Below are 25,060 nucleotides of genomic sequence, written 5' to 3' on the forward strand. Positions count from 1 at the left end.
TCATGGCTTAGAACAAATTTTATTGTTTCCAGAGTCCTCTTCCTTCTCCCCCCTACCCCCCCCCCCAAAAATCCCAGAAGGCTGATGTGTCATCTCTAGCTGAGAGGAGGGGCAGGGATGGCTTGGTTTGTAAATTTCTCCCTTCTCTCCTCACTTATCCTCCCTCCTTCTTTCCTGCCCAGTGGGATTCTTCTGTTCAGTGTTTGGAACAGTACAGGCATGAGGCTTGGCTGATGGCAGGGGCTGGGGCCCAGAAGGAAGGGTCTCCTTAAAGCTCATTTCTCCAGGGTGGTTCCACTTGCTCCTGAAGGCCACTTGCCAGCGGGGCACGGTCATGAGGGTGAATTTCTAGAAAAAGGAGGAGGGGATGCCAGGTGGGCAAGAGACGGGTTGGGGTGTGACCTCTTAGTGTTGGGGCTGCCTTACCTGAGGTAGAGGGGCCAAGGCTCAGGGTGCTCAGCTGTTGCTCCAGGGTCTGCTCTAGTTCCAGACTAGGGAAGGGGCACCCAGTGTAGCCGCCATTTTTTTTACAGAAATCCAGAAACCTGGGGAAGGTGGGAGGGGAGGGACCATGACATCTTATGTTCATTGTAGGGTACGGTTATCCCCATTTGACACGTGGTGAAATTGAGTTTCAGAGGTTAAGTGACTTGCATAGCCTGCCGTGTGTGTGTGTGTGTGTGTGTGTGTGTGTGTGTGTGTGTGTGTGTGTGTGTGTGTGTGTACTTGAAGATACAACATAACTCTAGGACCTTGCTACTGTCCTCTCCTTACAGATTACAGCACTGACCACCCTCCTCCCTAGAATCCAGAGCAGAGGGAAGTGTCTGTCCCCCTTTTTTTTTCACCTTCCCATCCCCCTACTAGCCCTAGGTAATTCTGAGAGGCTCTAAGGTGGGAGGAAGGGGCTAAAGGACTTATGGGTGGGGATAGGGGAGGCCTTGTGATTTGGTTTCTCCCAAGATTAGGAAAGGAGGTAAAGGCACCCATGTTCCTCACATGTTCCATTCAGGATCCTGGCGCAGCAGCAGAGGGTTCCCCACAATAATAAGCAGGGCCTTGGCTCGTGTCACTGCCACATTGAATCTCTGCAACAAGGAAGGGAGAACAAGGTTGGGGGTGGAGGGAGGTAGGGCCAGAGCTATCTCCCCAGGCGGGAGATAGCTCATCCCATTCCCCCATCCAGTGTCCGCCTAACCTTGGGATTTTGGAGAAAGCCCAGGTTAAAGTCAAAATCCATCTGGACAAAACTCTGGCTGCTACGAACGGTGGACACGAGAAGAACACTGCGCTCTTGGCCTTGAAACTCCTCCACGGAGCCCACCTACAAGCAAGGGAAGTGGGATTTTGAGGACCGGTTGAGGAGAAAGGGCAGGAGAGATGAGAAATCAGGGCAGTCCATTGGGAAGCCCCTAGAGTGTGCAGAGATGTTGAAGTGAGGGCAGGGCAGAAAAGGGAATGGAAGTGAACCCCCCAGGCCTTGATGAAGATGAAAATGGGTTTAAAAGGCCATCACCTTCAAATCCTTAATATTGTCAAGCCCCTTAAGCTCCTTATCCAGCTTGGTGATACACTGGTAGATTTTTTCCACCTGAAACAAGAGAAAAGTGGGTGCTTGAGCTGACCTCTCCATCTCTTCATGCAGCAGGGAAGGGCTTGGGATGAGATGATTTTGTAAGATCTCTTCCAGCTCTAAGATTATGACTTTTCCTTTCAGTGGGCTGCTAGGAAAGGAAGTTGTTCAGTACCTTAGAACAGCCACGATAGAGCCATTCCCTCCTATGGGTGAATGTGACATCATGAAGACGGGCCTAGGGAGCTTATTTCACCCTACTGGGATTTGAGGTCTAACCTGTTTCCTGTACGGGGAGATAACTCCCACTTGCTGGGGGCTCAGCCGGCCTTGGCCTTTCTTAGGTGGTGGGGTCAGAAGTTTCTTCAGGTAGGAAACAATTGTGGCTGCTTCCTCTGAGTTGAAGAAGGATGGGCTGTTTCCTTCACGGTCATCCTTGCCCATCACACCATGAAAGATGATCGGGAAGCCCTGGGATGATAAGCGTATGGAATAACAGTCAATCCAAAGTGGTCCTGCCTTCCCTCCCCGTCACTGGGGCCAACTTGCACGTAGGAATGTTTCTGCCTTAAAAATAGGAGATTCCATCTTTACCTGCCTCTTCTCCCCACCTCCCCCCACCAAGCTCTGACCAAGATAGGGTGGCCTTCCATCTCTCTTCAGGACTAGGGAGAAGACAAAGGATCTGAGATATCCTGTTCCCCCCTTCACCCCAAGACCCTACACAGTCTTCCTGTGTATCTGTTTCCGGTCAAGTTGCCCCTTTCTGGTGAAAAGTGGGACAAAGAGGCTAGCCTGGGCTAGTCAAGGAAGGGATGTTTGAAGGGTTATGGGGGGGAAATTCCTTCCCTCCATTTGATAAGTGCCTTAATTTTAAGAGCAGGTCTAGAGTCAGGAAGACCTAAGTTCTAGCTTTTTTTTTTGCCACATATCAGATAAATGACCTTGGGTGAGTCAAACCAGTAACTCTCTAAGATTCAGTTGCAAAGTACGTGCGGATCTGAAACAAGTTTACTCAATGGGAGATTCCAACACCCTCCTTCCCCCAAAAACTCAAAAACAAACAAACAGGTTAAAAAAATCTTCATCACACCAACCTAAAGAAACAGTAGATGTACTCTTCACAGATGAAGAAAACCTGTGTGACCTTGCTCAGTCCCTCTTCTCCTAGAAACCTCTACCCCCACCCCCACCAACCTGGCGAGGCAGCTCCTCCCAGTAACAATATCGTTCTCTGTCCACTTGATCTGCATAGGGCTTTAGTTCTCCATCATAGTACCGATTGTTAGGGATGAACAGGATGTCAGGGTGAGACCTGGGGAATGAAGGGGGAAGGGGGATAGGAGAGAACCAGGAACAAGATCAGACTTAATGAGTTGTCTCAGTGCATAGGTCTGACCATATTACTCAAACCACCCTTTTCAACGCCATTACTCCCACTTCAACTCACTATCCTTTGGCCAAATTGAACTACACCCTCCTGCCTCCATGCATTCATGCATTCCTTCGCTTAGACCATTCCCTGGACCTAGAACACACTCCTTCCTCACCTTCACTCTTGAAGGCTCAGCTCATGTGTCATTCATTGCCTCCATGATGTCCCCCATGCCTTCTCCTGAAAGTAAGCTCTCTATTGGCCATCAGGTGCTCATTTGTGTTCATACCTAGCTGTGTACAGGCCCTATTCGCCTATTAGAATAAGCTCAAGTGCAGGAACTATTTTTCATTTTTTTATCCCATGAAAGGTACCCCACAAATGTCATGTTGCATGGTTAAATCTTCTGATATATTCCCCTGTCCCTACCCTCTCTGCTCCCCTGAAATTGATATACGTGAACACTGACCTCCACTGGCTAGGGGTGGGGCTTTCATATGACACCAATTTCCATGTCTGCAAACACCTCTCCAGAAGGAGGTGTTTTAAGTGGGGGGGGGGGGGAACCCACTAGGCTAGATGGAAGTCAGAAGACCAACATTCTTGTCCTCACTCTGATACTTACTAGCTGTATGGGCAAGTCATTTAACTTTACTGTGTCTGTTTTTCCATCTGTTGAGATAATGATGGGTGCTCTCACAATCTCACCAAGTTGTTGTGAGGACCAAATGAGATACTGGTTGTGAAAGTACTTTTGTGATTTATAAAGTGCTAAAATGATATAAAGTGGTTATGATTATTTTTATGGAAGGACAGTTAAGAGAACCAACAGGAAGAGACTGGCGGAAAGGAGGTGGGTTTTGGTGAGGAGGAGAAGGGATGCCAAGGACCTTGCAGGGAATACCTGTAGTTGCGCAATAACTTGGTGACGAGCTGGGGGTTATACCCCTTGGGGCCCTTCTGGTACAGAGGGTTGTACTTCAGAAGCCGCTCCAGCAGAGAAATACCTGTGTGGGGGTCAGTTAGGGATACTGTTGAGCTATTTTGGGATAGGAAACAGGTCACTCCTAAATTGTTGGGGTGAAGGGAGAAGGCATGGGACACTTTTTCTTGTGGTCCAGTTTCTGAGAAATCCTAAGATCCCTTTGCCAGAGGAAGGTGACATGCCTTTAGATAATATCATAAGAACATCAGTTGAAGACACTGGGGATGCTTAGCCTGCAGAAAAGAGGCCTAGAAGCAGCTAGGTGGCACAGTGGATAGAACACTGGCCCTGGACTCAGGAGGACTTGAGTTCAAATCTGACCTCAGACATATAACACTAGCTGTGTGACTCTGGGCAAGTCACTTAGCCCCAATTGCCTCACCACAAAATAATAATAAAAATAATTATAATTATAATAATACTTTGGGGGCAGCTAGGTGGCGCAGTGGATTAAGCTTCAGCCTTGGAGTCAGGAAGACCTGAGTTCAAATCTGGCCTCAGACACTTGACACGTAACTAGCTGTGTGACCTTGGGCAAAAGTCACTTAATCCTGATTGCCTCACCATAAAAAAAAACAAACAAACATGATAACTTTCTTCATGTATCTGAGGAATTGTCATGTGTAAAAGGGAGGTAGAGTGGGTCCATCCCCCCCCACCCCCCCCACCCACACACCCCCCCCCACCCACACACACACACACACACACACACACACACACACACACACCCTCCCCCAAGTAAATGACTACTTGCTAGGAATCTGGAGTCACACAACAGAAGTAGAGGATAGCAGTGGAATAGCCTGAGAGCCATAATGGTATTTACACAATCATTAGAGAGCATGCCCACATTGAGATCTTGGATTCATCGTGATACTGAAATATTCTCCCAACCACCCTTACTTACCCAGACCATGTTTCTTGGCGAGGGAGGAATGTAGCACAGGTCCCAACTGCTGGGGATCTCCAGCCAGGACCAGTTGTCCACCTGGATTATCTGAATCCCTAATGGCCAGCAATCCTGGAGAGGACAGGGGCATCAGAAGGATGAAACCCTAGGGAAGGCTAAGCAAAGGGGAGGGCTCCCCAGCTGATCATCCAGGACTCTGCATCCCATCTCCATAGCCCCTCACACTTCATCCCCATCTTCTCACCTGCTACAGCCACAAGGCACTCAGGTTCCACAGCCTGGCCAGCCTCATCAATGAAGACGTGTGTAAAATGACCGGAAGGAAACTCAGCTGAGACCAGCCTGGGGGTATCAGGTGGGTCAGGCTTCAGCCAAAGACAACCCTATTCCAACCAACCAACCAGCCTCTCTCTTCTCACTCTACACACACACACACACACCTACACACACACACACACACACACACACACACACACACACACACACACACACACACCCCCCACCTCGCAGCAGTGATGAGGGTGGTGATGAGAACACGGTATTCCTGCAGCTTCCTCTTGGCAGGGTAAACGTAAATCCCTTTTTGTGGGTCCCAATTACAGCAGGACTGGGGATGGATACAGAGGATCAGGTAGGACAAGCTTAGGGTCAGCCTGTCTTCCCCCCACTGCCACCTCACCCTGTCTCCCAATTCTCATTTTCTAGCTCCTCTGAACTGATGCTGTTTTCCTTCTGTCTGACTCTGGTAATCTACTACTACTTGTGTGATGTAGACAAGAAGAAATCCAATTTCTCTGGGCCTCAGTTTCCTCAGCCATAAAATAAAGGAGTTGGACCAGATGGTCAGCCTATATTCTTAGTTCTAAATTTCATAAAACTTCTGTTTATCTCACTCGTTTCCTGCCAAGGTTCCCAGATACCTTCTCAAGCACCAATGCCACCCCCACCCCCAGTTACCTTGATTTCCTCAGGCACAGTGTGGATGTCCCTACTGGGTGCCAGGAGGCGGTAGATGGAACTGGGCAAATGAGGCCGGAGGTTCTTGCATAGAAGGTCGGCTGCAGAGTTGGACGGGGCACAGGCCAGGACATGGGCATCTGGCAGGAGCTTCACCACCTGAGGGTGCAGTATTCTTCAAAAACTCCCCATCCCCAGACCCCCAGTGGGAAAGAGAGAGAGAGAGCACAGATCCAGTTTTTCTCCCTCCAGGCCTGAGTTCCCCCAAGGCCAAAGGTTTGCCCTATGACCTATGGGAGAATTAAAATTTGGTGAACTTTTTTTTTTTTTTGGAAGGAGAGAGGGATCTGTTTTGAAGGGGTGGGAAGAACAGTGACAGGAGCTCCTGGAGACCCTTACTAACGGTCTGAAATCCTGAGAATGTGCCCAGGACAGGGTGCCACGAGGCCTGATGGTACCCTCCCCATTACAACCCATTCTCAAGCTAGTACAGGAGCCTGGAGGGGGCGCCAAAGTCTTGAGAAACAGGTGGTGTTGAGTGGAAAGAGTTCAATAGACGAGAGATTGTTTCTGCTGGACTCAGACCTGCTTAATAGCCTCCACCAAGGTGACAGTCTTTCCAGTCCCTGGAGGCCCAAAGATGATGTAGGGAGTGGGACGGGAAGTACCCAGAACTATGTGCCTCACTGCTTGCAGCTGTTCAGGGTTGGACTCTAGACTCCGGTCATACAGCCTTGGGGAAAGACAAGACAAGGAGTACATGCCTGGGGTTGACACTAGGTGACTTCTTCCATCCCCAGGGCCCCTGGAGCCAAACAGCTCTGAAGTTAGAAAACTTGTGGTGGGCTCCTTCCAATCCTGGACCGGAGGCACCCTCTCCCCATTTTCCCATCTGCTTCTCCCTGTTTCTAGCCCTTCCTGCAGCTTCACCTCCCATCAATCAACAGTCTCAGTATCCCTCCATCTGCTCCCCCACAACCAGTTTGCTCACAAAAGCTGCAATGTGGGAAGCAGGAGAGGGATCCCAGAGGGGGAGGAAGGAAACAGCAGTGGCTCCAGCTTCTGGGGCCTTGCCAACCGCAGGGCCCGGTGTTTGACTCGTAGGGGTTGCCGGTTGAAGGTGAAGGTCACCTTGAAGGTCATCCCATTCACAAACCGGTTCAGGAGTCTGGGGAAAGGTGAAAAGGGCAGGGAAACACACAAGATTTAGATGGGCAATACACCCCCTTCCTCTGTTTTTCCCAGGCCTTTTTTTTTTTAATGTATATATATTGCTACAACTCCATGGAGAAAAGCTCAGACTTAATCTGGCCTCTCCCAAATTTAGGGCTGTTAGACTCCCCCTTCTCCAGCTCTGACCTCAAGCTAAGAAAAAGATCTTCACTATAGCCTCAGCCTCCCCCTCACCCCAAATTTACTTTATGCGCGAAGAAGTCCACCCACTTCCCTAATCTCATGTCCCCCAGACCCAGGATGAAAAGAAGCCCTGCTCCGGTTCCCACCATTTAACACACCAGGCTTGCCCCCTCCTTCCACCTTACTCTGGAGAGAAGCTCAGCTTGACCCGATTCAGTTCGACCCGATGCACAAAGCCCTTATAGGTGGTCACATCCTGGCCCTGGTCTGAGTTTAGGATAGCAAATAAGTGGTCCCCTCGAAGCACGGAAGGACGGTTCTCAGCTACTCCAGGAACCTGGCGAGAGAAAGTATAGCAATGAGCACCCACTAGGAGCAACACACACCAGATTACCACTTTAAGAGGAAATGGTTTTGGGAGGGTAAGCTCTGCCATCTCTGTCCCAGAGCCTTAGGGATGTGCCACTCTCTGCCGACCCCTTCCCTGGAGCTCCTTCTCTTCCATCCAATCACTCTTTAAGGTGTAGTGTGTTCAGTGGTTTTTCAGTCATATCCGGCTCTTCGTGACCCCATTTGGGTTTTCTTGGCAAAGATATTGGGAGAGGTATGTGATTTCCTTCTCTAGATCATTTAACAGATGAGGAAATTGAATCAAACAGGGTTAAGTGAGTTGCTCAGGGTCACACAGCTAGGAAGTGTCTGAGGTCAGATTTGAACTCAGGAAGATGAGTCTTCCTGACTCCAAGCATGGCACTCTATGCACTATGGCACCACCTAGCTGCCCACCCACTCTAAGGCAGGGGTTGGAGGGAAGGTAGAAACCAAGGCTTATCAAGGTAAGACAATTTTAGCAACACTGCTAAGGATCGCCCTTATTCCTTGACCCTCCAGGAACCCTTCATTTTTAAGGGCCATCCTCATTCTGTCTAGGGCAGCTAAGTGACACAGTGGATAGAGTGCAGGGCCTAGAGTTGAAGACTCATCTTTTTGAGTTGAAATCCAACCTCAGACACTTCCTAGCTGTGTGACCCTGAGCAAATCATTTAACCCCCATTGCCTCAGTTCCTCATCTGTAAAATGATCTGGAGAAGGAAATGGCAAACCTCTCCAGTATCTCTGGCAAGAAAACCCCAAATGGGGTCACAGAGAGTCATAAACAACTGAAAAATGACTTAACAACAATTATGTCTTACATCATCTTCCACTCTTCTTCTGTGCTCCAGAGTTTTAAAATCCTCCTTAAATTCAGTTCCTCCCCTCTCAATCCCTACAACACTCCTTTATTCTGTGCGTCATTAGTCATGGTTTCGCAATTATTTGCAATATATTATTCCATACTTGTTTCTAGGTTAGTCTGCATGGTATTCAGTTTTCAGTGTGCTTAAGTGCACAAGAATGCACTTTCTCTTGTACTGGCTAATTGATTGTCCCTGGGATAGAGATCCACGCCACCCTTCTGCGCTTCCCCACTTTCTCTTGCTCCTCTCCCAAAATGCTAACCTCTAAGATGAGGAGCTGTGGGTTTCGTTCCGTTGGGTCCAAGATCATGGGGACAGACTCCAGGTCATAGCTGCGGATATCTTGTTCCATCTGTAATTCTTCCAGGTATAGAAGCAGCCGAAACTTCTCCTCATAATTCCTCCAGCTTAGTGAGGTCTTCAGCTGGCTTCTAGGATAGAAAGCAGGATGGATCAACCTTCTTCCCCCAATATCTGCTACCCTCTCCCAGTTGTAGCCTTTGGTACAAGAAGCAGAGGAGAGGAGTAGGGTCACGGGATCACAGAAACTGGAAGAGACATCTCATTCAAGCCCGTTATTTTATAGATGAGGAAACCGAAGCCAAAGGAGTCTGAGGGACTTGATCAAGCCCACACAGGTGGTCAGAAAGTGGTAGAAGAGCAGCAATTCCTATCTCTATCTACTCACACTTGAAGGTATAGTGTGTTCAGTCATATCCAACTCTTGGTGATCCCATTTGGGTTTTCTTGGTAAAGATACTGGGAGAGGTATGTGATTTCCTTCTCCAGCTCATTTGACAGATGAGGAAACTGAGTCAAATTGGGAAGGAGGGGGAGGCAACACTAATAACGAGAGCCTATGTTTATATGAAGCTTTAAGGTTTGCTCTGTTCACTATCTCCTTTGAGAATCTCAGCAACCAGGTGAGACAGTTAGCACAAGTATAATTATTCCATTTTTAGAGATAAGGGAAACTGAGGCTCAAAGAAGGCTAGTAGCTGGCAGAGCTCGATGTCCAACCCAGATGTTCTGACTGCAGGGTCTGTGCTCCCTTTCCATAAAGGGAGCCTTAGCCATATAGCAGATCCTTCTTCCCCACGCCCAGGCTTTTCTTTTATCCTTTTCCCTCTTACATACTTGGGTGCACCCCATCCATCAGTCTGGCTGCTCCCTCCATCGCTGTCACTCACAAGTATCCATGTCTTTCTTCTTATACCATGCCATTCTTTTTCATGTCTTTCCATGAATTCCTCCAGGAGAGCTCTACCCTACACATTTATCCTGGGCCTCTTAATGCTATTCCTCAGTTGGTTCTTAAAGAATCAAACCCATTCCACTAAGAGGAAAAAAATTGAGGTGAAAGGGGTGGGAAGAATGCACAAGGCTTCAGGGGAGAGGGTGCCTGAGGGATCAAAAGAGGGAGGAGACTGAAGCAGACCCAAGTTAAAGGAATAAACATAGGTGGAGGGTGGGGTGGTGAGGCTTGGGGAGGAGGATAGGAGAGTTAGGTACATACTGGATCTTAGCCACATCACTATGATGGTTGAAATTGGTTGATTTCAGGAGTTGTGGCAGCAGTTGCTTTAGGTTGTTAGGGCAATGGTACATTGGAAGACTCAAAGTCATCTCCAGGTCATACCCCTGACCCCTACAGGGATGGGGAAAAAGATAATCATCATAAGACAACCACTGTGGATACAAACAGCATTTGAACTCTTTCATACATCTTTCCTCCTTTCATCCTTCTTCCAAAATGGTAAGTCAGCATTCACACAGCAATTAAGGTTTGCGAAGCATTTCCCTTAATTTGATTGCCCCCCTCCCCAACATCTCTGAGTTAGGTGTAATTATTCTCTTTTATAGATGAGGAACCTGAGACTGAGAGAGGTCATGTAGCTAGTAAGCCTCAAACTTGGGTCTTCCATTATGCAGGTCCAAAACTGTTCACTGCACCGCCTACCTGCCTATAGTAATCATGGCCTGCACCGACTCAGTAACACAGTTAGTAGCTGGTCATTATCTCCACTTTAAAAATGAGAAAATTTAAGACACAGAATTTAAACATCCTGCAATCGGTCATGAAAAAGTTAGAACAGAGAAATCCACACCTGACTTCCAGACCACTGTGGGCACTCCCTGTCCTGGGAGGCAGGGAGTTGGCTGGGAAATCTTTGTCCCAGGAAAGGATGTTGTTACCTGTCGGAAAGGATGCTGTTACCTGTCGGGTCTCTCCCCATCTTCCACTCGGCTGGTTAAAGCAGGGTGTGGCGTGGGTCGGCTGCGTCGGTAAGGAGCTATGGGCTTCAGCTGCTTAGCCAGGGGGCTTTGAGCCACAACAGCAAGGAATCGGGCAATCTCGAAGACTCTCGACTTCTCTATCCTTGATCCCAAAGGTCCCTGAAGCTCCCACAGCACCACTGCAGGGTACTGGCCCACATCGCTGGTCTGACAATGGACTTGGAGCTCATAGAAGTCACCTGGGGGGAGACAATTTTGAAAGGATTGCTCCCCCCAACAGAGGACCTTCCATCATATAGGATCCTCCCTCAGTGACTCCCCATTCCCACCCTAACCAGAGACTCTGCCTTGAAGGCCACTCTCCCCAACGCACAGATGGCCCCTTTCCTGCGAGATCACCTTGTCCCCATCCAAGACCCTCTCTGAGAATCTTTCCCCAGAACAGAGGCCTCTTCCCACTCAAGATGTCCTTCTGTCACACCCCCCTCACCAGGATCTAGCGTGACTGGCACATCTTCTTGGCTCTCTGCCTGGAAAGTTATCTGGGAGACACGGTAAAGCGGAACGATACGGAGCAGGACGACGGGGTAACTTCCCCCGTTCTGAAGCCTCAGGGTCAATATCACCTTCTGGTCCAAATCCAGGTTGACAACAATGTGCCCATCTCTGCTCCTGTAGTCTCCTTCAACCTCCACATCCACACCATGTTTCTCACGGGTGTATTCATCCCTGGAGGAGGAAGAGTCTGATGATTGTCTGGGAGGTGGGAAGGGGAGAGGTAAGGATGGCGAGGATGACTGCCATTCAAAGACCTTGTGCCTACTGAGGGACCCTGGATCTGATCTGTTATGCAACTGGCCTTGCTAACAAACCAAGATGCTCAGATTTCACTTCCTCAGTCTCTTATCAGTTTTATTCAAGACAGTTGTGCTGGGCCAGCCAGGAGGTCGAGAGAGGAACTCTAACCTGAGACAGCCTCTCAGAACTCCCTAGAGTGCATCAAAGGATTTCTCTAAGGAGGACTGCCTCAGAGACTGGACTCCCCCTCAACCACGATCTCAATCTTCAAAGCTAAGGTAAGGGGGCAGCTAGGTGGCACAGTGGATAGAGCACCAGCCCTGGACTCAGGAGGACCTGGGTTCAAATCTAGCCTCAGACACAAAACATTCACTAGCTGTGTGACCCTGGGCAAGTCACTTAACCCCATTGCCTAGCTCAAAAAAAAAAAAAAGAAATACAAAGCTAAGGTAAATCTCTACCTTAGTGGGGGAGTCCCTTAAAGGAACAAAGCCAAGGGAAGGCACTTAAGACAATAATAGGACACAGTTGGTGAGTAGCATGCCAAAGGGAATTCCAAAGAGAACCTACTGGGAAAAAGTTCAAATATCTTGGGACCAGGGGAAGCTCCCAGTTCAACCGAGAATGATTTAAAAAAAAAAAAAAAGCACACTATTAAATTATGTGAAACTTGGTCTACAGCTGCAAAGGATTCATATGGACACCCCCTTAGGGAAGTTCTTATTGGCCTGGGAGCAGGGGAAACTTCCTATTCAGAAGAGGATGACTAAAAACAGAGCTCTTAAATTGTGTAAAAATTGGTCTAAAATATATTTTTAAAAAAATTCAGATGGTTTCCTGATCTGGCCCAAAGAAAGGACTTTCAATTACTGCAAATTAAAGGATTTGATATAGCTTTTAGAAAATTGTGCACACTGACTTTTGTTGACAGGGTTTTTTCTTTATCTCCCACCAACTTTTTGACTATGGTTTCAGTGGGAGATGAAGGGGAGGAACTTTACCAGCAAGTACATCTATGTGTCTGTCTTACTGTATTATCTTTGTTTTGCGTACATCAAACCAATTTCTCTCTGTGTCCTGATCAGCCAAAGGAAAAAGAGTGCAAAAAAAAAATTGTGAAAAAAATTTTTTTCAGGAACTTTCAGTCTTCAGGAAGATACTCTCTCTTATTCTCTCGCTGTTTCTCTCTCACTTTCTCTGTTGCTCACACTTTCTTTCTCTCTCTGTCTCTCCCCCCCTCTCTCTGAATTTCTAACTCTGGCTAATTTGGGGAGGCAGACAAGAGACAAAGATAAGAAGTAAGGGCATCTTTGTTTCCTCATTTATGGAATTTACGGCACTGTAATATAATTAGACAATAAATTTGTGACTGAAATATTAGTTAATAAAACTCTGAAAGTTACATGGAAACAGTGCTTAGGCCTCTCTCTTATCACTCTTTCCCTGGAGAGTGGCAGATTTGATGCAGAAAGGAAGGTGATTTCACTCATTAGAGAAAGCAGTTTACAGTTTAAATTTCTCTGGTACTTAAGAACTGCCTATTATTAACTCTTTCTGGACCATAAAACAGACAAGGTTTAAGAAAGTAGAGAAAGGAGGAAAGTAGGTAGAAAGCTGAGGAAAGGCAGAGTGCCTTTGTATTGATCATGTGAGTAAAGGTTAATGTGAAGGAAAAAAATTTAGAGTTTGGAAAGGGATTGGAGAAGATTCGATTCCTTTGAGATAAGAAATATTTTAGCAGCTTTTAGAGGAATGCTTCTTTGACAAATACTGAATGTCTTCTTCAGTACTTCTTTCCCTCAATCAATTTAGGATTACAAAAGAAAATTCAAAGGACTTAACAAATGCAAACTAACTGACAGGTAAAGAAGATAATGGTTTTTGTTTGTTTGTTTGTATTTGGTCTAGTGTAAATAGTTATGCTAAACACCTTTGTAGAAATTTAAGCATCTTTTTTTTTTTTAATATGTAGGGGGGGCGGAGCCAAGAGGGCAGAGTAAAATATGTAGCTCTTCCTGCCTACCAAGTACCCTGTCCTCTTTGACCTTCTCAGGGTTACGGCTGAAAAGCCCGAGGGTAAGGTGAGATGTGTCCAGTGTTTACCCTCTTAAAGTGTCTGCTGGGGTTAAGAAAACAAAAGGAATTTATTTGACTCTTTGGGTGATTTAAAAGGAAAGAAAAAGTCTTGGGGAGAATAATAGTAGCACCTACCTCTCAGGGTTGTTATGAGGATTTTATGATTGTAAAGTGTTTATCATAGTGTCAGGCACACGCAAAAGATTATATAAATCTTAGTGAATGTAAATATTGTTTCTAATTTTTTTGTGAGAAACTATTGTTTCAGAAATGCTACTAGAAAAGTAACTTCTTTTGTTTTGATGCTGTTAGATGATGATTTTAGCTGGTAAAATAATGTGATCAAAATGTTTAAAAACTTAAATCTCAGTCTCTCACCTCTTTATTCATAATTGTTTATTTTTAAATTTAAATAATTGTTTTAATTTATTTTTATTTAGTTATGTAATATAATTATGTAAAATATATAATTTATTCTATTTGATCAATCAATTAATAATTGTCATTAATAACAAATCAGTTCTATTATACTTTAACAAATAATTATAAATTATATAAATTTATATAATTTATAATTATAAATAAATAAATTTAAAGCAAGTGATATTTAATAGGGTATGTTTGCTTTAAAGTGGATAATTTCTTGTTGGGAGAGAAAATTAACAAAATCCTTAAGTTAGCCTTGTCTGTGACAGACTTCCTATGGGCGCTCAAGGCATAAAATTTGATCAGCCCTGCTAACCACATGTTGTGAGAGTCCGAAGTATTGAAGTTTTAGGAACTAGGACCCCTCTCAGCCAAAGTGGGGAAATTTACAAGTTTGCTTATAGTGACAAGTGGGTTTCATCTAGGATTATTTGACCATCAATTATGAGAATTATGAAATTGTATCTGTTAATAAACAGATTTAACTTCAATACATAACTATTTACTATACGTGTGAAACTCCATTGTATATGTGTGAAACTCCAAAGTGTAATAATTCTTAAGTTATAAATGTAGGATAAGTGAAATGTCCTTATATTGGTTCATTGTTAACTGTTATTAATACATAAGAAAAGTAATAACCCAGTTCTAAGCTGTGATTAGTGAAATTTTGCTATTTAAGTTAAAATCTTGTGGGATTGTGTTTTGATGTTCTAAGTTCTGATTTCAGGTAGAGTTGTCTGAAGTGTCATTAAGCCAATAGTCTACCATTCAAAGGAAATGCCATGTGTTGCTCAATAACTGCTACAGGTGGATGTCTGTGCATGAGAAAGTTGAGGGGCCAACCCTACTATATGGACTGAGACAGGAGCCTCTTGACTCATTGCCCGAATTTTGTTATTTTCCTTTCTGAACAGGAAATTTTCCCACCTGGTTAATTCTGAGCCTGGCTTTTGCTATCCTGTGAATAATGTGGAACTTTAATACAGGACTAGCCGTTAAATATGACTCATGCCTTAAATCAAACAAAGGAAGAAGAGTTTTCCCCTGTTATGACTTCAGGTTAGTCTGTGTCCTGGAGGGGATAGTCTTGGTATCATCATAACCATGTTCCTCATTTTCTTTTCATAGCAAATTTCTATAATCAGAGAAGGTGAACAGTGGAAGTTTAGTATGCAAGTGGGACAGATCTTACTGTTATCAACTAAGTAAATGAGTTCTTGGGTTTGTGATCCACTTGCTAATAGTTACATATTGATGTTAAAATTGGGTCCTTGAAGTATCATTCTTTCTGGTAATATCCTCAAAAGGGGAATTTAAAAATTGGATATATGTATATCTGTGTGTGTGTGTGTGTGTGTGTGTGTGAGTGTATGTGTATGTCTGTATGTAAATGTGTGTGTGAGAGAGAGTGGGTTCCAAATGTATCTTATGGGATATACAGGCCTTATGTATGTTATAGTAACAAGTTCTCAAAATTGGATTAAGAATGTTACATATTGCATTGATAATTGTAAAGAAAGTGAAATTTTCCTCTTTTGAAGTCTCTGATAATTTAAAGAGATAGGATCCAAATCAAGCCTTCATGGATTCAATACTAAATTATACTGAGTACAGTTATCCCTTCCACATCTTGGGGATTAGGGGCTCAGCACCCCCGAAATCTGGAAAATCCATAAAAATTTTTGGACCTCCCTTTGTACCAGAGAAGAAGTCTGATTTTTTTTCTTTTTCTTTTATGGGGTGTTTATAGTACCTTATTGTAAAACTTGAGTTTAGTATTTGGTTATAGGCTCTGTGTCATCTTCTGGCCTTCATCTACAGCTTCTGCAAAACTCCCCCAAAATTCCCATTTAATTTCTTATGCTGACCCACGTTATGTTGAAACAGGGATGGGGAAAGTCATGATGTGGAAGGGATAACTGTGTTGTTGCTGGCAGATTTTAACAGAATTACCTAAGAATCTCCTTTCCATTCTACCCTCACAACATCTCTCTTACTCACTCCCTAGTCAACTCTGACACTGCCTTGGAACCAGAGAAGGAGATCTACTAGCAAGAGCTCTTCCTTCAGAGCTACCCTGAGAATGAGACCTATTCCAGAAAGGGACAACTACATAGGACATCTGGGACTCAAGATGAAACGTACTGATTAAATGGGCATCGGGAGTGGGTTATCAGGTTACAAGGAGACATGCTGTTATTGTTATTAGAGTGCTTTAGCATGGTGTTTATGTTCGCTGAGTTTTCTTGGTTACCTTGGTAATTCAGGTCAGGTTGAGTGTATAAAGAATTTAAAACTCTTACTAGTAAATTATGTGCTGAAACCCACTTAAAGTGGCCTGATATACTTTCCCTTGCTTTATTTTAACTGTGATGCAGACCAAAGTGGGAATTATGTGAAATGCTGTTTGGCCGCCCTCCCATAGACCAAAAACCATGTAAAGCCCAGATGCTCATGCAAAATCACATGGTTTTAGAGCTCATTACTGCTTCACAAGGAGGGGCCCTTGCCAAGATCAATCAATGGTGTTATTCCTATGTTACTCAATCAGGAGAGATTGTAACAAGTCTTTACAAAATGCAACAGGTTGTATTAGAAACCCAATTGTTCTTCAAGTAAGATGCAGATCCCCTACGGTAGGACCCTCTTCTTGGCTTTACAACTATAATCAAATGAGTACTCACTAACCTAGGCCTCATAATTTTTTTTTTTTGCTTTGTATTAGACTTTGTATTACATGTTATACTAAACCTCGTTCAAAATTAATTTCTAATAATTTGATGATGGCCAAAAATATTGATCCTGAACGTACAATGAACTTTATGCAGTTGGTGTTGGATAAGTGATCCATGGGGAATAGATTTCCCCAAGGATCAAAGGGGGAAATTGAAAGAACAAAACCAGCTCCACCTTGTGAATAACATCCATTTTGTGATTTAAAATTCTGTATTGCCACAAATGTTTTGTGCATATAATTTCTGGGAAAGTGAATAGTACAACCACAAAATGTCCATATGCCTACTGAGGGGCCTTGGATCCAATTTGTTATGCGACTGCTAGCCTTGCTAATAAATCAATACGTTAAGATTTCACTTCCTCAGTCTCTTACCAATTTTATTTGTGACATCTGTTAGCTACAGAAGAGGTTTCATGCCCTCCATGAGCTTGCTGAAAAACACTAGTCCTAGGATTCCTATCAAATTCCCTGCCTGGTTGTTCCTGATCTCTTTAAGGTAACAGAAGTCACATCCCTTGGGGCTCATCTCTCTGTGACTTCAGGTGGGAAAGCTGGCAGAAAAGTCAAAGCTCTGATTTGTCCCAACACTTTTTCTACTTCTAGAAACCCCTCTAAGTCAAAGCCAAACCACTTTCCTCTCCTCTCATTCACCTTCATATCATTTAAAGAAGGGCAGGGGGAGAGAAGGAAGAGAGAAGATTAAAGGAGGAAATTTCATCCCCAACAGTACTTTATTCCTTCCAATATGAAAGCTGTCAAAGACAAGAAGCCAAGAAAAAAGTGCAGAGCAAATCCTAACTACAGAGCACACCTACCCAGCAGTCCTTAGTTCTTATCTCCCTGTCCTCACCACCCCTCATCTCCATGTCCATCCCTGTTACAACTCCTACTTACCGATTTTGGAAGATCTGTGCCACTTGGGAATTTGACTTCTTGGACCCTGGAGGTTTGATCTCCCTAAAAACCCTGTCTTCCTGCTTCACTTTCTTTTTCTTCTTCTGTGGGCAAGGGAGAAAAAAATCAATCAACAGAAAGGAGCACTACTCCACCTCCTCCTTAAACTATTCTTTCTCTCCCTTCTCCTAGGGATATAATGAGATGGGATATTAAGGGGTGAACTTAGGTCAGAGAATTTCATTGTCTCACCTTGTGATTCACCTTGCAAAATCTGACCTTATCCTTGGTGACCTTAGCTTGCCCGTAGAAACGCATCCCATAGAGCATGGAGGAGAAGGTAGGCACAGGATCCTCAAAGTCCCCATGCTCCCCAAGGCTGCTGGAGGACCTGAGACTAGGAAATGAGAGTAGGTAAGATTAGGGTCCAGGGTAGGAAGGGTCATCTAGGGGTTCAATGTTGCCAAGTCCTGTTCATTCTGTCTTCACAATACTTATATACTCTCTTTTCTCTGTTACCATCTGTTACCATCCCAACACAGGTCCTCATCACCTCACTCACACCTGATTTTTCACAATAGCTTTCTGGTTGGTCTCCATGCCTCAAGTCTCTCCTTATTCCAGTCCATTCTGCAACAAAATGATCTTCCTAAAATGCAAATCTGATTATGTCATCCCGGCGGGGGGGGGGGGGGGCATTCAATAAACTCCAATGATTCCCTGTAATCTCCAGGATCAAATATAAAATCCTGGTTGTCATTCAAAGACCTTCATAACTTGGCCCCTTCCCACATTTCCAGTCTTCTTACTCCCTTCCATGTACTTTACTACTCAGGGACACTGGCCTCCTTAGTGTTCTTTGAACAGGACACCAGATCTCCTGATTTTGTGCATTTTCACTGGCTGTCCTCCATGCCTGGAATTCTTTGCCTCTTGGCTTCCTTCAAGCCTCAGCTAAAATTCTACTTTCTTTGAGAAGCCTTTCCTGGTCGTCCTTAACGCCAGGGCTTTCCTTCTGAGATGATGGCCAATTATATTGTATGTCCATCCATCCATCCATCTTTCCATCCATCCATCCATCCATCCATCCGCCTCTTGTTTGTGTATGGTTATTTGTATGATGTCTCCCTCATTATATCTTAAGATCCTCAAGAGCAGTAACTATTTTTTTTTTTTAAAGCTAGGCAATGGGGTTAAGTGACTTGCCCAGGGTCACACAGCTAGTAAGTGTTATGTGTCTGAGGCCATGTTTGAACTCAGGTCCTCCTGAATCCAGGGCCGGTGCTCTATCCACTGCGCCACCTAACTGCCCCAAGCAGTAACTATCTTTGCCTTTCTTTATGTCCCCAGCACTTAGTTCCATGCCTGGTGAATAGTAGGTGCTTCATTAATGTTAGCATTAGGGCAGCTAGATGGCGCAGTGGATAGAGCTCTGGCTTTAGAGTCAGGAGGACCTGAGTTCAAACCCGGCCTCAGACACATTACACTTACTAGCTGTGTGACCCTGGGCAAGTCACTTATCCGCCATTGCCTCACCAAAATAAAATAAATAAATAAATAATGTTAGGATGACTTGGAGGGAAGGTGCAAATTCCTCATTACAAAGGCCACTTCTCCAAACTAGGTGTGAAAATGGAGGTGTTAATGTGCTACAAAGGAGATAATATATAGCTGGTCCAAAAGAGTTCTAAATACCCTAATTAAAACCATTACCTGCCACCCAACAGTGGAGACTGAGGAGAGGACCACCGACTAGGGTCAGAGGATTCATATATTAGAATGTAAATATGGGGGTCTAAAGTATTTAAGACATTTTAAGTAGAAACAAGGTGACCGTCTTTACTATGCAAATATATGTTGTGAATTTCTAACCCTAGGGTAATGTGAGCTATTAAAGGAAGAAAAACAGAGTAGGACAGAAGAAGGACAAAGGTAAAAAGATTAGAGGGGATTCTTTGAAGAGTGGGAGGGGGGAGGATCTGTATTAGAAAAATAAACAGCAGAGAAAGCCACCAACCGAAACTGGTAGGGGTGGTAAATTAACGTTGGAGAAGGCAATGTGAGTGGAGTTTCAAAGACCCATGGGGATTCATAGAGACCCAGCCCAGGGGCCAGCTGAGGAAGCCCAAAGGCGTAGAGAAAGGGCCCAAACAGGAAAGGACCCTGATCGCAGTGGGAACCAAGGCTGTACTGAAAGCACTAATTTGACCAAGTCTGGGTCTAGGGGTTCAGGCACACAAGGACATGACATAACTCAAAATACTGGGCCAGGTCTGAATGTCCAGAAGGAAGTGACAATAGGGAGTACCTAGAAGGTGCTCTGACCTTTTGGATTAATACTCTGACCCTTTGCCTAGAGAATCATCAGAGGACCTGTTTAACCTTTGGCAAGTCATTTTCCTTCTTTTGGCCTCAGTTTCCTTATCTGTAAAATGAGGGGGTTGTACTAAATTTCTGAGCTCTAAATCCTATGAGAAGTTGGCAGTGTACTTGTGATTTACTTCACCTGAATATAATAAACTAAACCTGTCGTGCTGTCCCGCGGTCCCCCCCCTTCTTAAAAAGCGGGTTTTAGCAACCGTAGTAAAGTCATTGGCACAGCTAAATCCATTGGATGTGCTGGTCTGCATAAATGAACAACCGCACCCTAAGAGTGAGTCCCCAATTCAATAACTGGGAAATTTTTGCATTTTTGGTGTTGAGGTTCCCAAGGAAAAGAACCTATCCAGCCTGCTCAATTCCCGCCCCCTCCTTTTGTGTGTGTGTTTTAACAAAATTCAAGTCAACAACATTTATTAAGCGCTTAATCTGTGCTATGCAGGAAGTAGGCAAAAGAGAGTCTATCAACGATACAGCTTTGTGTCTCAGGGCCGGGATGATAGAGACCCTTGGGGTTCGATCATTTTTAATCTTTCCCTCTCCCAAATAAACACAGTGGTCTGCCGTCCCCCAAGGCTCGGGCGATACGCGGGTGGCTAGGCACGGAACTAGTGCCTTCCCCTTTCTGGGTGCTGGGGGATGGGGTAGAGAGAGGAAGGCTCTCTGGGATTTAAAGTCTTGCCCTGATTGGAATGGGTGGATGTTGAGCAGCGCGATCTCCAAAGCGGTAAAACGGGAATAGGGTTGGGAGTGGGCAGTGGGGAACGACAATAGGAGGTGTGCGCCCTTCGAGGGGCACAGGGCCCTGCAGTTGCGGGCTTGGGCAGTACAGGCTATGTCGAGGAAAGGTACTTCGTGGGGAGGATGTTGTGGCTGCTGGAAGGCTGGTGCGGGTGGGGTCGTCTGGGCTGGTTTCGGCTGGAATGGGGAGAGATTATGGAAGATGAGCTAAGCCCCAGTGGTACCTGCTTTTGAAGTCTTCGTTGTAAAGATCTCGCAGCCGCTCGCGGTTGGTTTCCTGGCCCTGGCCCCGGGCGGCCAGAAAACTCTTGAATCTCTGGCCGGTCTCTCGGAGCTTGGCGCGGGTGAACTTTTTGGTCATTGTGGCGGCGGGGACTGAGCTGGCTGTCCGGAAGGGGCCCGGGCTGAAGCGCGGAATGAAATGAAACTGAAAGTCCCCAGCGCTAGAGGAAGTACCAGGTCTAGACATACGAGCTGAACTGGGGCTGCGGGGTCCCCAATTCAGCCCAACAGCTCTTTCTCTCGACTTCTGACCCAGCAACCCTAGACCATCCCCAGCTACCCTCCCCAGCTCTGGCTCGTCCGGTCCCGGCGCCCTCTCCCCTCCCCCTCTCCCATTAACTCTTTGCTAAGGAGCCTGACCCCTCCCTCAGGGCCCTCCTCTCACCCTGAGCTCCCTCCCCTGGCATCCAGCCTGAATCCTGGACACTGTTCTGCTGGGGGCCCCCAGATAAGCCCGGAAGGAGTGGGTGTCTTTGCGACTAGCTCTCCTAGCACCCCAGACCTCCCTCCCCACCCCAGGGCCTTTGTATTTATTTGACAAGTAGGGAGCAAAGGTCAGGACAGAGACCTGAATCAGCTGTGGCTGCCCCTGTACAGTCTAGCTCATCCTGCTAGTTCACTGAGACCCTGACCCGTTTTTGCAGACCAACCTTCCGCCATGCATCCCCAGCCTCATTCCCCAACCTGCCGCTCTTAGGCTGGGCAGGACCCATGAGGAAGGCGAAAGCCAGGATGGTTTTCGGTGACAGAACTCTGTCTCTTTGAGGCAAGAACAATAAACATAGACGAAGGAATGAGGGGAGAAGGGTAACGCCTAGAAAGTTTCCCTGGCAGCCTCATCGACTTTATTATTTGCATCCAAAACCCCGGCTTCCCATCACATATTCGAGCACTTAGTTGCGCTCCGTTTTGTATTTATTATTCCACGGATATCAGCGGTCCCACTGCTGTAAGCTTCTTGAGGACAGGATCTGTAGCGTGTATATCGGGCAATAAATGGTTAACCGCAATATCAGTGTCAGGATGAGAACTAGAACAGGATGCAAAGTACCAGGCAGAGTCCTTCAGAATGAGATAAAATTAAGACAAGCAAGAACTACCCGGCACCGGATGTGTGCGGGGGTGGAGAACAGGAGAGAGGCAGAGCAGGGATGAGCCAGCCGAAGAGATGGGGGTGGGGGGCCCTTGGGGAGCACGGAATTGCTCCTGTCGGCCTTTCCTTTGTCTTCCAGTCTGGTGGGAGGGAGACTGATTCTTCACGGAGAGTCCTGTATCTTCCACCATCCAAAGTGACAACTAGCTCTGAGCCTAGATCACCTAGCTACCAGGAAATGGATGGACAATGGGATCGAAAACCTGGACGAAACCCATGAGAAGATGGAGCAGGAAATAAATGCCTTCATATAACATGATCTCTAGAAAACGCTAAGTACAAATGAAAAGATTGGGGAATTTACCAATACTGTTGCTGCTTTGTCACCCCCCAGAGCTGGGGAGTAAGGGATGATGTCCTCAGTACCTCAGCTTTGTATAATGTGAAAACACACTGAACTAAGTAACAGCTGGGGGAACTACCTGCTTCTAACAGCTTTGTAACTTTGGGCAAGTACAAATTTTTCTCTCTCCTTTTCCTCATCTGTGAAATGCTGGGGGGGGGGGGGGGGGAGAAAAAAAATGACCTCTCGAGGAAACTGAGGTCCAGAGAAGCTAAGTTACTCGGCCAAGCTCATACATAAATGGCAGGGCGAGGACCTGAAGTCAGGTTTTCCGACCCCAATTTCTGCTGTCATTTCAGGAAAACACCCAACTGCCCCCCCCTTTACCCTACCTATTTAATCACAAAAATTTTTGATAGTTTTTTTAATCACTTTCATTTTCCTGACCTACCTCAGAACCATCCCTTATAACAAAGAATTTTTAAAAAACAGAGGAAAAAATCGGTTTAGCAAAACTAACACACAGAAAACAATTCAAATATTATGCTCCTCCACTTCTTCAAGAAGGGAGGGAGGTACTGTCCATTCTCAGACCTTGTCTTTGGGACCAAGTTTGGTACTGTCTGTTCAGTCTGGTTCTGCACCACTTCCTACTATAGACATTTTCCTCATTTTCCCCCACTCTATATTCCTTCCTGATTCTAAGCCTTTACTCAAGTTCTTAAGCAATCAGAACATTTTAGCTAGAAATCATCTAGTTGAAAGCCTTCATTGTACAGTTGAAGAACTCCTTCCTAAAGAAATCTTAAGGCTTTCTGATAGGAAAAGCTTCCCTGCTCCCTTTGACCTAGCTAAATCCTGCCTCAAGGTTGATCCACCTTATGTCCAACCTCCCTATGGAGCTTCTCCTGGCCAATACAGCCAAAAATGATTTCCTCCTAGTAAGAAATTATATTGCCCTATAAACTGATGAGACTGATCCCCTTGTACGTCTGTCTTGGAAAGCAATTTATTTTTTTTTTTTTAGTTTATAAATTTTATTTCAATAATCATACTAACTCTGCTGGCAGGGTTATCAGTTAAATTCCCCTCAAGATATAATCCTTTAAAATGAATGAAGGAATAAATAAATAAATAAATGAATAAATAAAACATCAAACTACAACAGATAGTACATGAAATCTTACACTCTGGTAGTTTTCCATCATTGTTAAAAGAATGGGGGTGGGTGCTTTATGGATTATTATGATTGTTGTCCAGTTTTTTTGGGACGGGAATCTTTTTTTTTTTTGCTGCTTAAAAGTTATCTTCATTTACATAGTTGCAATAATCAGGCATACTGTTCCCTTGGTTCTGCTATTTATTACCACTTACTACCTTGTAGCATGGAGGGTGGGGCCCTTTCTCTAACTCAGAGAGTGCGTCTCCCATATAAGGTCACCCCTTCATTAAAGGTTTTCTGTGGGTCACCATCTGGGTGAAATCTGCTGCTTCCCTTAATTTAGTCTCACACCTCAAAAACCTGGTAGGCTGTGTGTAGCTGTGCCTGAAAATAAGATTTGTGTATGTGAAACTGTTTAAATTAGAAAATAGGCTTAAGCGTGTGGACTATAATTTGCACTAAGTAAATGAGTCTGTGCAGAATGGAGATTGGACTTGTGATTTTATTGGTAAAGAGAGTTATAGGACAAGGAAATTCCCTCTCCCAGTGCAGGTTGGCAATGTAGTCTTAGAAAGTCATCTAGGACACTGAAAAAGTTAAGTGACATGCCGAGGATTACATAGCCAACATATGTGAGGAACAGGACTTGAACTTCCTGTCTTTGAGGCAAGCTCTCTATCCAGTACTCTTGGCTGCCTCTCAGCCTGTACAGGTAACCTAGTTATCTTTCATTTGCCTTCCTCTGTACCCCTCAATGCTTAGCACATTGGAATGTTCAAGGAATCTTGAATGAGTTTGATATTTGGGAGACAATTTGCTGGAGGATCAATTGAAAAAATAAAATGAACAGAAATATATACTTACTGCATACATATATAGAGTGAATATATATACACATTATAATGCATTTATGTATGTTTGCAATACATGCATATGTACACATACATATATACATTATATACATATATTATGAACATATACACATTATCAATGTATTTATGTATCCTCAATGCCTGGCACATAGTAAGGATTTAATAAATGTTTGTTGTTACTGCTGACCTACTAAATAGACCTGTGGATGTGAAAACTCTTAGCTTAGTTTAAGTTTGTTTAATTTAGCTTAGCTTGTTTTAGCTATGTAGCACAGTAGATAGAGCACTGGGCCTGGAGTCGGAAAGACCTGAGTTCAAATCCATCCTCAAACACTAGCCATGTGACTTAGAGCAAGCTATCGAACCCCCTGTCTGCTTCAGTTTCCTTAGCTGCAAAGTGGGGATAATAATAGTACTTACCTCCCAGGGTGGTTGTGGATCAAATGAGATGATATTTTTAAAAGTACTTAGCACTGGGCCTGACTACATAAATGCTATCCATTATTATTCATAGTTATGGTACTTAAAGCACCCACGATTTTATTGGTGAATACTCCCTCTACAATGTTAATTGCAACCCTTTCTTGATTAGTAGATAGCCTTCACAAATTGCTGTGAATCA

The 25,060-nt window shown here is 44.9% G+C and overlaps 1 protein-coding gene and 1 long non-coding RNA gene across 2 annotated transcripts in view; one reads left to right on the forward strand and one right to left on the reverse strand.

Moving 5' to 3' along the window:
- On the reverse strand, positions 1-21,252 carry MOV10 (Mov10 RISC complex RNA helicase). Its single transcript, XM_027860379.1, has 22 exons — positions 20,911-21,252; positions 17,819-17,963; positions 17,567-17,670; positions 11,123-11,361; positions 10,613-10,871; positions 9,911-10,042; positions 8,657-8,825; positions 7,342-7,493; positions 6,792-6,968; positions 6,386-6,533; positions 5,801-5,959; positions 5,347-5,450; positions 5,088-5,185; positions 4,841-4,954; positions 3,853-3,955; positions 2,771-2,888; positions 1,853-2,044; positions 1,517-1,591; positions 1,199-1,324; positions 1,000-1,088; positions 427-545; positions 1-348 (listed from the first exon to the last, which is right to left on the reverse strand). The coding sequence occupies exons 1-22, from the start codon at positions 21,153-21,155 to the stop codon at positions 269-271; spliced, it is 3,147 nt and encodes a 1,048-aa protein (XP_027716180.1). The 5' UTR covers positions 21,156-21,252; the 3' UTR covers positions 1-268.
- Positions 20,469-25,060, forward strand: part of LOC114041760 — a 10,315-nt gene continuing 5,723 nt past the window's right edge. Inside the window, exon 1 of the long non-coding RNA XR_003568939.1 lies at positions 20,469-20,672. This is a non-coding gene — a long non-coding RNA (uncharacterized LOC114041760). The remainder of the gene's footprint in view (positions 20,673-25,060) is intronic.

This window comes from Vombatus ursinus, unplaced genomic scaffold, assembly GCF_900497805.2.
Source record: "Vombatus ursinus unplaced genomic scaffold, bare-nosed wombat genome assembly UNPS02014179.1, whole genome shotgun sequence".
NCBI lineage: Eukaryota > Metazoa > Chordata > Mammalia > Diprotodontia > Vombatidae > Vombatus > Vombatus ursinus.